Genomic DNA, 11,496 nt, shown 5'->3' with positions numbered 1-11,496 from the left:
CAGGAGATCAGCAGCAGCCGGGCTGGCGGCGGGCGGGCCGGGCCGGGAGGCGGCGGCGCCACCTGTCCACACACCCCCTTCCCCGCTGTGTCCGCTTGCTCGGTTCCCGGGCCTTTCGCGCCGCGGAGTTTTGCAGGGGACCATCGATGCTGGGGCGTGTGAGTGAGTGTGTGCGCGCTAACGATCGCTTTGCCGCCGTCGTGCAACAGTTGTGTAGAGCTAATCGAAGACGCCATCGCCCTTACTTGCTCCCAAGGCCCTCCGGTTTTCTGACGACAGTTCTGGCTAGCTCGTGAAAGGAAAGCAAAAGATGCGGGGTCGCAAGGCACTTAAACCGGTTTCCGTCCCTAAATAATAGTATTTTTTATGTGTATTTGTTTTTACAGCAGTTGTAATGCTCCGAGGGGCGGCAAGGGGCATGAAGAAAGCCCGTAGCAAATTGCATCCACTGGAGAGAGTCCATTAGCATGATGTCAGGTTATCGGCCCCTTTTTGAGGATGTATAAGTTTATGTACTCGATTTATATGCATGTTTTACAGAAGCGGGATGTTCATTTACTGTTTTCACTTAATACATCGAGGACTTTTTCCGTATGCTCTAAAACCAAAGCGTAAAAGGACAGCAAAAACTCGTTGAAAATTTGATTACGTATTACTGCAGTAGCCAGCCTATTGGCTGGAAGAAAGCTGAAATCGGGGTAGCAACCAGTATTTATAAAATATTGTTTACTCTGCCTAATAATTTGGGGCACTGTTTTTCATACTGCAGTTTTCTACAGGTTGACCAACATCTTTAAAAAAAATGAATTAAGGTAACATAGAAAATACCAGAATGTACTGTACTAGGGTATTGTTTTGTGAAACCTTAAAAAAAAAAAAAACTGCGTGTGTGTGTGTGTGTGTGTATTGTGTGTGTGTGTGTGTGTGTGTGTGTGTGTACGCCTTTACTCTCAAACATTGGGTCGCAATAAAAGAAATTGTTTTGCTTCCTGTGGTCTCATGCTAAATAAACTTAAAGTCACCAAAGCACTTTATATGTTTAGAATGGGAAAATCGATGGAATTAAACTAAATGTTATTTTTATCCTTTTCATTTTTTGGAGTAGTGACATTGTACACTACATTTGATTGTTATTATTTGTTTTTATCCAATATTAAAACAATTACTTATAAATTATTCTAAATTATTTCAAAAAAATCAAAAAAACATTTTATAGCTATCAAGGAGCTAAAGCCCCATTTGTTCAGATCACCAGTCACCCTGGTTTTTAGTGTGAGACCTGGGTCGGGACAATATTGTCAGTTTGCCTCCTATCTTTTGATAGGAAAATGCATATAGATTAAGTGCTCACGGTTAGCTATTATTATTTTATCAGGACCCAATGGAAGTGTCCAAGATGTTTGTCGTCATCTGGAAGCCAGCATAGCATGGATAATCCAAAAGGAAAAAAAAAAGCAAAGGTGAAAATTGGTTGCTAGTGTAATATGAAGGAACTGACACTGAGTTAAAAATACGGTCTTTTTATATATGGCTTGGCCATGGTTATGATTGCTTCTCATATTTCCTACTGCTAGACAGCTAATTTAGATTATGGTGTTTGTTTGGAGTTTGATTTTTTAATTTATTTCTTATTTTTGACACAGGGGTCTCCGTATGTAGCCCAGGTGGCCCTTGAATTCATGGTCCTTCTGTGTCAGTCTCCCAAACTAGCTCAGACTGTTGTATTCTAAAAGATAGCTTTCTATTGTTTTTATTCATTGATTTACTTATTTATTTTAAAGTTGATGTCTTTTGTCAGGCAGCTGAGAAGTATTTCCTACGAGGATTCTGAATTTCTCTAGTTCTCATTACAGTGACAGTGTGTTAAAAGGCAATATAGTTCCAGACCAAGTCAACAATATTATTGGTTTATCTCTTCGCTCAGTACACTTCTCAGATATGCAAGAGATTTTTTTATAGAGAAAGAAGGAAGGAAAGAAAGAAGGAAGGAAAGAAAGAATCAGCAGCAGCAGTGGAGTCCCAGGCAATTCATATATCTCCATTCACTGCCCTAGACTGGTTTATGCAATTTATCTGTTACAAAATCCAATGAATGTAGAGTGTGAATAATGCTGTCATTAAAAATGGCATTAGAATTTTTATGAAAAATAAGTAGACTGCTTTGGACTAAAAAAAAAAAAAAGCTTTTCTTTGAAAAGCTGTAACTGGGTGTGACATCTGGAAGAGGTTGGAAAAGATGGAAAACACCCTGTCTTGAAAAAACAAAACAAAAAAAAACAAAAAAAAAAAAAGGAAAACAACCATAATTTTGCTCCTGGGTCTGAAGATGCGTTTAGGCTCTTGTTCTGTTTCACAGGGGTGAAAGGGAATTTGCGGGGAGCAAACCCTCGGTCTCTGAAGGAAACACGGCTTGAAATACAGGTTAATTTGCCCTCACGCAGAAGAAAAGACAAAAACTGTCTAAACAGTGAAGCAAAAAACCCTAACCCAATTTTAAATATGTATATGTAAATGTATATATTATACATTTTAAGTTAAAATACTAAGATTTTTATATGTGTTTTAAAAGTTATTGGCTCATCAACTACCGGTTCTTATCTTGTTGATGAGAGAGATTTTTGCCTTGTAGAAATAAAATGAAGGACTAAACAGCCGTTAAACATTCCAATTTGGAATTATATGTAATGGTGTGGAAAGGTGTTTATCGTATGTTTTTGAACGAAAGCAGAGGGTGATAGAATGGAATGTCCAGTATCAATCCCTTTCTGTAAAACATGATGAATGATTTATATTCTTTATTTACTTGTTTTTACCATTGTGCAACAGAAATGTCTTGAGTGAAAAATAACGTATTTTCCTTTTATAAAATTTCTTTAAACCATTAATATACCTCTTGTAAAAAAATTACTACTCTTTTTTTGGTTGGCTTTTGAATATTGCCGTGTCAAAACGCACCCCACTTTTTCTTTTTTGCTGCCCCTTAAATTCTCAAATCAAACCTTTGGTTCAGCAGAATTTAGTAATTTACTATCTTCAAATGTACTTGACACCTTTTTCTTTTTATACCTATGTTTGTTTGCTTCTTGGACAATTTTCCCCTAACTTTATTGTAAGTAAATTCTACTGATTCCCAAAATTTGGTTAAAAACCAGTATCTCCCTTTATATCCTCAGGCACCAGATCTCTAACTTGATCCTGTAATTGAGGCCATTATCACATTTTTATTGTTGGCAGCAGTGGAGCCAGGCCAAGCCGGCCGGCGCGCTGGGCAAGTGCTCTGGCACCAGCTTTGCTCTGCCTCACGCTTACTATTTTTTTTACTGTGGTGGTTCTCAGATACCACTTCACACTTTTACACTGATTTTCCAGTTCCATTTTACACTCCTCTGTGGCAGGAGAGCTTGTGTTTATCCCCTCAAACTCCTAAGACAGAGTTCTTCAGGCAGGCATCTGGCAACATATACATCTAGTAAGAAATGGTCTTATCGGTGCTTTTGGAATTTTCCTTTACAAGTGGTCCTGGGTACAGTTAACACCTGACCCATAATTAAAAAGAATTAAAACCCTCGGCCATTCTGCCTAATTGTTGACTGGCACCGAGGGAGACAAGGAGTTACTATAAACAGACAACTTAAAACTAGCATGGTAGCCGAGAATTGGGTGCGGGCCCACACTTAGTTTTACACGTGTGTTTTCCTTTCAAAACTTTACCAGAAACTTATTTTGGTTTCGGGCAGGTTTTGCTTCCCTTAACTTGCTGAAGGCACACGCGTGCCGTACCTTCTTTTACAGCGCTCTGGAGCCCAGAGAGCCGAGAGTGCTCGGGAGGAGGGAAGTGCTTGATGGGCTCACAGCCGCTGTTCCACTGTTTGGAGAAGTGTGTAAAGTGCTCTGTGTTCAAAATTCAATGTTTTCTTCGGTTACTGGATATAATTGCATTATTTTTAAATGTCGGTATGGGTAGGGTGTACTTGTTCGATCCACTATAGATGTAAGACTTCCTATCTAAAGAGTGATTTTGTTTGCATTTACAGACGCCCATCCAGATCGATCCAGCTGAAGACATACTTGTCCTTTTCTGCTCAAGGTAATCCTCTCGTTACTTTAAAACACAAACATCCAACCAGGTTCTAGTAGAATCCAAAATCTATATGAAAAGACCTATTGACGCATGCAAAGCAATATAATTCTAGACCCTGGATAAATGATCCTTTTGATAATTAAAATTTTATTAGTTCATAAAAATGAGCTGATGTTCTTGAGTCAACTTAGAATCAGCTTGAATATTTTAATTGTGTAATATAAGAGTGTTGTCTTTCTATTCCAGAAGGATTGGATTTGGTAAGTTTTAGGTCCTGGAATGTTAAATTTAATTAAGGACTGCCCGCACACACGGTTCTGTTTTGTTGTAACTCACTGGCGTGAAAGGCGGTAGAAACGACAGGTGACCTAGCCTTAGGAGCAAAGGCTGCAAGGTTTACTACTCGTGTATGCCATGGTGCACTCATTTTCCTCTTATTTAGTGAGTGTATTAAATAGATATTTAAAGAGTGGCTAAAACATTTCTTATTTTATAATTTTCAAAGTTTAGTTTTATGTTCTGGAATTCACTTAGCCTAAAAGTTGTCATATCTACAAATATATCTATGAGTTTTGTCTTGTTCTCTGATTTTCAATTAATAAATGAGGTAAATCAATGGGAAAATCCATTTTTAAAATTTCACATATATTATTTCAGATGCTGGTTTAATTGATTTATTTTCCCTATACATGTGGGAAGTCAGAAAAAGCAAAGGTTTTCAGTACAGAGTAATAGGGCAAGTGAATATTATAGCAGAATGTTAACTTAAAAAGGCTTTTGCACTCACTCTCAAGTTATTAGTTTTGAGGCTGTAATTTCATTCTTCAACCATTTTTTTTAATAGGGAAGCCTTTTACATCGTGGAATAATTTTACTCAGAAGTACTAACTAACGTCCCAGAGCCTGACTTGGTGGCACAAACCTCTAATCTCCGTGCTTGAGAGGCTGAGGGTTAGGAGTTGAAAGGTAGCCTGGGCAATGAATGCATCAGGACCTTTTCCAACTTCTCCTTCTACATACAGCACACTAAATGATTCTGTTGTATATTTTTCAACAGACTAGAATATTTAAATAATTAGAATTAAAGTGAAAAACTTATTTGCAATTCTGTTTTTCGTTGTAACAAACCAGCAAGTACAAGGAATTGAATTTATTAAAATAGCTGCAACTATGCATATATAGTTGCAACTCTCTCTGTGTGTGTGTATGTGTGTGTGTGTGTGTGTGTGTGTATTAGCAACAAATTAATTGTCTATGTGTGGAGATTCTCTAGGGAATCAGTCTCTCTTTAGCAGAGTAAAGGTAGATTTATCTAGAAAAGTAAGAGAGAACTCCTGAGAGAGGAATACCATTTTATTTTATTTTTGCAGAGCAGCAGGGGGTGTCCTTGAGACGCAAAGCGTAAGTAGGGAGAGTACACCGAGTACGCCATTAGGGAGCAGTGTAAGACTCACGAGCCCCCTTTTAAATACCGTGGAGAATATCTAAAAATCATGAATCCCAGACGCTAACTCAATTCTACTGATTCAGAGTTTGGGGAATGATTTTAGCATTCAGCTTGATTTTGAGCTTGGATGTATTATGGAAGGCTTATAGTTTATGTGGGTAAAAAAAAAAGCTAGTAAACCATTTATTGATCAAGAAATCTCAAAAGACTAGTAATAAAACTCCTCCATTGTATGTGGTTTATACAGTTAGAAAGGTTTGTAATTCAGAGGCCGCGCTAGCTGCTCTTTGTATTTTTAACCCCTCTGACTGCCACCCGGCATCTCCACTTGTATGATAGAGAATTAGAGGTTCTCTATGGTGCCATAAATTCAGATAGCCTGGAGTTTTTGTTATAAGAACTCAGGAGAATAGTCGTTGTTTCGGAAGGGTTGAGTAAGTATATTAGAGTAGTATGATCTTTAGAAACCTAGTGCTGTATTATTTCATCTGGAATCATTTTCTAGCAACTCGGAGCTATAGAAATTGGTATGAACCTTCCTTGTCTTGTGATAGCTGCGGCAAGCTACTCTTTCTAATGCTGCGGACCATGACGCAGTAGCTCGCTCTCGCGCCTGCTTCGTATTGTCTTCCTCACAGGTAGACACAGCATTGACGGAAGTTAGACATGATGGTACATGCTTATTATTCCCCTACTCAGGAAGTTGAGGCAGAAGAATTGTGATTTCCAGGCTAGTTTCTGGATTACATAGTGAATTCTAGGTCAGTTTAAGGTATATAGTAAAATCCTGCCTCGAAAAACAAACAGGAATGACTTTGAGCTATTTTCCTAAGAGTAATAAGGAATTACTGTTTATTAATGTTATTATTATTTTGAATGCTTTTTTTTCTTCCTTTGTAGTTTGACCATTCGAGGCCAGTAGCCTCCTGACTGACTAGTTAAGATGCAGAAAACACAAGGGTATTGCAGCTACTGCCGTGTGCAGTACCCTAACCTGGAACAGGTGAGAGGTTCCCACTGACATGATAAGAACACTTAGCACCTTAGTTGTGAGTTTCTCCTGTACATTCTAATAGATTGGCTTGTTCACTCACTGAATGGAATTCATTGAGAATCTGCTGGTTTGCAGATATTGCTTAAGAATATGAGCATATGATCCCAAACAAAACCAGTTTTTTTTTTCATGGAGTTTACAGTATAGTTTAGTAAGATAGAAAAATAAGTAATCATATAATTTTAATACATAATATGTCAAATTATGATTAGTTTTATGAGGAAAGCAAAATAAATGAGAGAGTGCTATTTAAGCAGAACGGCCAGGTGAGGGTTTAAAAGAAAGTGACGTTTCAGTTGGCGCTTGAAAGACGTTAGGTACCACTGCACGTAGATGGAAGAAGTGTTCTAGGCAGGAAAAAAACCAGAAGGGGAAGAAGATTATGGTAACCAGAAGTCAAGAGGCCAGTACAACTCCAGTGGAAGTTGGGCGATAGGTGCAAAGTCAGAGGTGGAAAAGGAAGGGTAATGGACTTTGTAAAGCCTAATGGGTTAGCTGGGTGTGGGGACACCCACCTTTAACCCCAACACAGACGGGTAGAGGCCACTGATCTCCATGAGTTCAAAACTAATCTGCTCTACAGAGGCAGAGGTCAGCCCGAGTCGTGCAGTGAAACCCTGCCTCAGGTTAAGGTGAGAACACTGACTTTTCTGCTGGAGAGGTGGGTGGCCACCGTAGTGCTATGAAAAGGGTGGCTGTATTATTGAACTCGTATTCTGGATGCTGACGAGGAGAATAGTTGGTATGGGGATTTTTTCCTATTATTTTGTTGCGATGTAATTCTTTCAGCATAAACTTCCCCCTCTTTAAAGTGAAGTTCAGAGATCTTTAGTGCATGTATAAAGCGATATGTCTAATTTTCATCTTCAAAAGGAAACCACATCCCTCTGAACACCCATTCTGTACTCTCTTGGGTCTCTAACTTCTGGCAACCACTAATCTACTTGCTGATTCAAAAGATTTGACTACCCTGGATGTTTCCCCAACATGGATGCGTGTGCTGTGTGCTCTTTATGTCTGACTTTTCAATTAGCATAAGATATTCAAGGTTCATTCATATCATAGCATGTATTAACACCTCATTATGGCTAAATAATATTCCATTACATAAGTAATACCACATTTTATTTATTCATTCAACAGTCGATGGGTGCTTAGGTTGTTTTTACTTTTTTTTGGTTACCATGAATATTGCTGCTATGGGTATTTGTATGTAATTTTTTGTGTGAACATTTTCAGTTCTCTCGGGTATATATGTAGGAGCGGAATTATTGGATCATGTGATAACTGTTTTTTTTTTTTGAGGAACTGCCTCACTGTTTTCCAAAGTGGCTCTACTATTTTATGTTCCCTCCAGCAACACGTGAGGGTTCCAGATCCTCCTCATACAGCCATTTTGTGGATGTGCAGTAGTATCTCACTGTGACTTTGATTGGCATTTATCAGTGTCATTGGCCATGTTTTCATGTGCTTATTGGCTGTTTGTATGCATTCTTCGGGCAAATGCCTATAGAGTCTGTGTATGTTTTAGTTGGTTTGTCGTTTTTACTGATGAATTTTAAGTCTTCCTTCTGGCTAGCAGACCTTTATGAAGTAATATGATTGTGATACTTTGTTCTATTCTGTGGCTTATCTTTCTACTTTGTTGGTGTGTAAACCTTTTAAATTTTGCTAGGTGTGGTAATCCCACAATTTAGGAGGTGAAAGCAGGAACGTTGCAAGTTCCGGGCCACCTTGGACCTATCGCAAAAAAAGTTTTAAATTTATTTGTTTTTTAAATTAAAGGCAGTTCTTACTATGCAGTCCAGGCTGGCCTCTTCCACCGCCCAGGTGCCGAGATTGCTGATACTTTGGGTTGTCTTTGGTGAAGGATTGCCCAACCCAACATCATGAAGACATATGCCTGTATTTTTCCCTAAGAGTTTCATAGTTGCTCTTATAATTAGGTCTTCTGTTCAATTTGAATTAATTTTTGTATGGATGAGAAGTGGACTCCAGTTTCATTCTTTTGCTTGTGATATCCAGTAATCACTATTCTTTTTGTTGAAAAGACTAGTCTTTCCTGTTCAGTTGTCACATCTGTTGAAAAATCAGCTACTTAAAGTCACCGTAAGAGTTTATTTCCTTGTTCTCAGTTCTCCTCTATTGGTCTGTGTATGCATCATAATGCTAGTGCCAGAGTCTTTCTAAAACACACATTTTAAACTGCCACACAGTAAGTATTTGTCAGACAGCTGTGAAGTCCAGCACTGCAGACAACGTGTGATGACCAGATAGGATAATCAGCCTATCATCTCAGACATTTATTATTTCCCTGTACTGGGAAATACACAGTTAATCGTAGTTTCTATTTCTGTTCTGCAGCATTAGAAGTTATTCCGCCCATTCACCTACACCTCCCATCCCGTAACCACCCTCTTCTCATCGCTCTGTCCTTGTCCTCATCCATCTGTGGATGCGGGGGGCGGGGGGACGACTCCCTTTTTGGCTGTCATGAATATTCTGTAGTAAACAGAAGAGTGAAGATGTTGCGTTGGCATATCGACTTTATTTCCTTTAGGTATGCAGCAGTAGTGGATTTTTCCATTATACGAGGTTCTGTTTTTAGTTTCCCTGTTGTCTGTACTGGTTCTCTGTTTATTACTAGTCTTGCAGCACTACTCCCACTTTGTCACATCTCATTAGAACTTGCCATTTTGAAATCGTTTTGTTAGTGACCCTTACAGGGTCGAGAAAATTGTCTTGCCTTTGGTGATTAGTGATATCAAGCTTTGTCATATATTGGATCTCAAATATGTCTATCCACAGGTTAGTTACCCATTTTAAAAACAAATTGTATTTTGATATTGAGTGTTTGAGTTACTTATATTTTCTGGAATGAATCCTTTGAGTGGCTGACGATGGTAGCTCATGACTTCTTAGCAGTCAGGAAGTATACAAGTAAGAGTATCAGGAATTGAAGGCTAACTTTAGCTACATAATGAATTGAGGCCAGGCGGAGATACATGAAATCATGTCTCAGAAAACTACCACCACCAACAAAGTCCAGTACTAAAGGGAGAATCATTTGCTGGTGAAGTAGCTCTATGGGGAAAAGACATGCCACACAAATTGAAGGACTGAGGCAGAGAGTGATGTGTGCCAGTGAACAGCTAATAGGCAGAGATTCTGTTATCTATCTCTGTCTGTCTACTTATATTTTATGCACATTGGTGTTTTGCCATGGGTGTTAGGTCCCATGGAACTGGAATTAAAGACAGTTGTGAGCTACCATGTGGGTGCTGGGAATTGAACCCAGATCCTCTGGAAGAAAAACCAGTGCTCTTAACCATTGAGCCATCTCTCCAGTTCCTGAGACCCTGTTTTCAAGCAAAGTAAAAGGCGGGAACTAGGACTCGTGGCTGTCCTTTGAATTCCACATGTGTGCCACAGCACGTTCATGGCTCTCAGATTTTCTTCTAGTACTTGTTGACAGAGGTTTCTGTACCTCTGGTTCTGCAGCCATTCAGCCCCAAAGAAAGACACAGAGGTTTAATTAATTATAAACTGGTTGGCCTAGTAGCTCAGGCTTCTTATTAATTAACTCTTACATCTTAAACTAGCCCACTATTCTTGTCTATATTAACCATGTGACTTGGGACCTTTATCCTTGAGGCATTCTCAGATTGCTTCCTCTGCAGCTGGGTCACCAATGCAGACTGAACTTTCCTCTCCCCAGGATTCTCCTGTTCTTCTTGTCCCACCTCTACTTCCTGCCTGGCTACAGGCCAATCAGCACATCAGCATTCTATTAAACAGGTGCAAGAAACAAATTTTTACAGACAGGGTAGAATCATTGTCCCACAGCACCCCCCCCCTTTTAAGGAAAAAAAAAACCCCAAGAACTTTGAATCTAATCTCCTTTGTTTTGCTTTTTCTCCTGACCATTATCCATAACAACTTGTAACCAACACTCTCAACAAAGATAAATATTCATAATCCATTTTTGGGGAATGTGGGCAAAGTTTTCCAGGCTACTTCCTGCTGATTGAGGGCACTGATAATCTTATGGGGACCTAAAGAAAATTTAAGATTATGGTCAAGTCCTGACTGGAAAATTCTGTGAGGGTTGATCATCTCAGCCAGCAATCTTGAAGCTGTTCTGGATGCAGAACTCAGAAGAAACCCCAATAGAAGTTCTCTGAAATATTGCATCATCTGGGCCATCGTCTCCTATTGGAGATTCCTCACCGGGGGGTGGGGGGTCTTTCTTGATCAAACCTGATTTTTCTTAGCCCGGAATGAATCCACAGCCTCTCATTTCCTGTGGAAACAAAAACAAAACCTCTTCTCCAAAATAACTTACCTTTTGGCTTAAATTTTGAAGTCAAGGCATTTTAAAAATATATATGTTAGATTAATCCAGCAGCATTTATGATCAAATATCTTTTAGCAGCTTTTGCTCCCTCCTCAGCCATCAAAACAATTGAAAGACAACACACTAACATACAGTATCCAGACTCTCTGTGTATTTTCCATCTTTACGTAGCTTTATTTTAAATTCTATTTCTTTTATTTTTATTTTTAACTTTTTTGTTTTTTTTTTTTGAGACTAGATTTCTCTGTCTATCTTTTTGCTGCCCTGGAGCTCACTCTGTAGACCAGGTTGTCCTTGCACTCAACAGATCTGCCTCTGTTTCCCAGGTATTGGGATTAAAGGTGTGTGCCACGACACCCAACTACTCCCCCCCTTTTTTTTTTAATTTATTTATTTCTTTATTATTATGTATACAATATTCTGTCTGTGTGTATCTCTGCAGGCAAGAAGAGGGCACCAGATATCATTACAGATGGTTGTGAGCCACCATGTGGTTGCTGGGAATTGAACTCAGAACCTTTGGAAGAGCAGGCAATGCTCTTAACCACTGAGCCATC

General features: G+C 39.0%; 1 protein-coding gene across 2 annotated transcripts in view; it reads left to right on the top strand.

The window, feature by feature from the left end:
- Positions 1–11,496, top strand: part of Zdbf2 (zinc finger DBF-type containing 2) — a 47,294-nt gene that overhangs the window by 5,973 nt on the left and 29,825 nt on the right. Inside the window, exons 2-3 of one of the 2 annotated variants that reach the window (XM_026786137.1) lie at positions 4,035–4,087; positions 6,429–6,531. In XM_026786137.1, coding sequence (XP_026641938.1) covers positions 6,472–6,531 — 60 coding nt within the window. In that variant the 5' untranslated portion in view covers positions 4,035–4,087; positions 6,429–6,471. The remainder of the gene's footprint in view (positions 1–4,034; positions 4,088–6,428; positions 6,532–11,496) is intronic. The other variant, XM_026786138.1, reaches the window with a different exon arrangement.

This window comes from Microtus ochrogaster, linkage group LG4 (assembly GCF_000317375.1).
Source record: "Microtus ochrogaster isolate Prairie Vole_2 linkage group LG4, MicOch1.0, whole genome shotgun sequence".
In the NCBI taxonomy this organism is placed as follows: domain Eukaryota; kingdom Metazoa; phylum Chordata; class Mammalia; order Rodentia; family Cricetidae; genus Microtus; species Microtus ochrogaster.
Note: the sequence above shows the minus strand (reverse complement) of the source record. Positions and strands in the feature narration are given on the sequence as shown.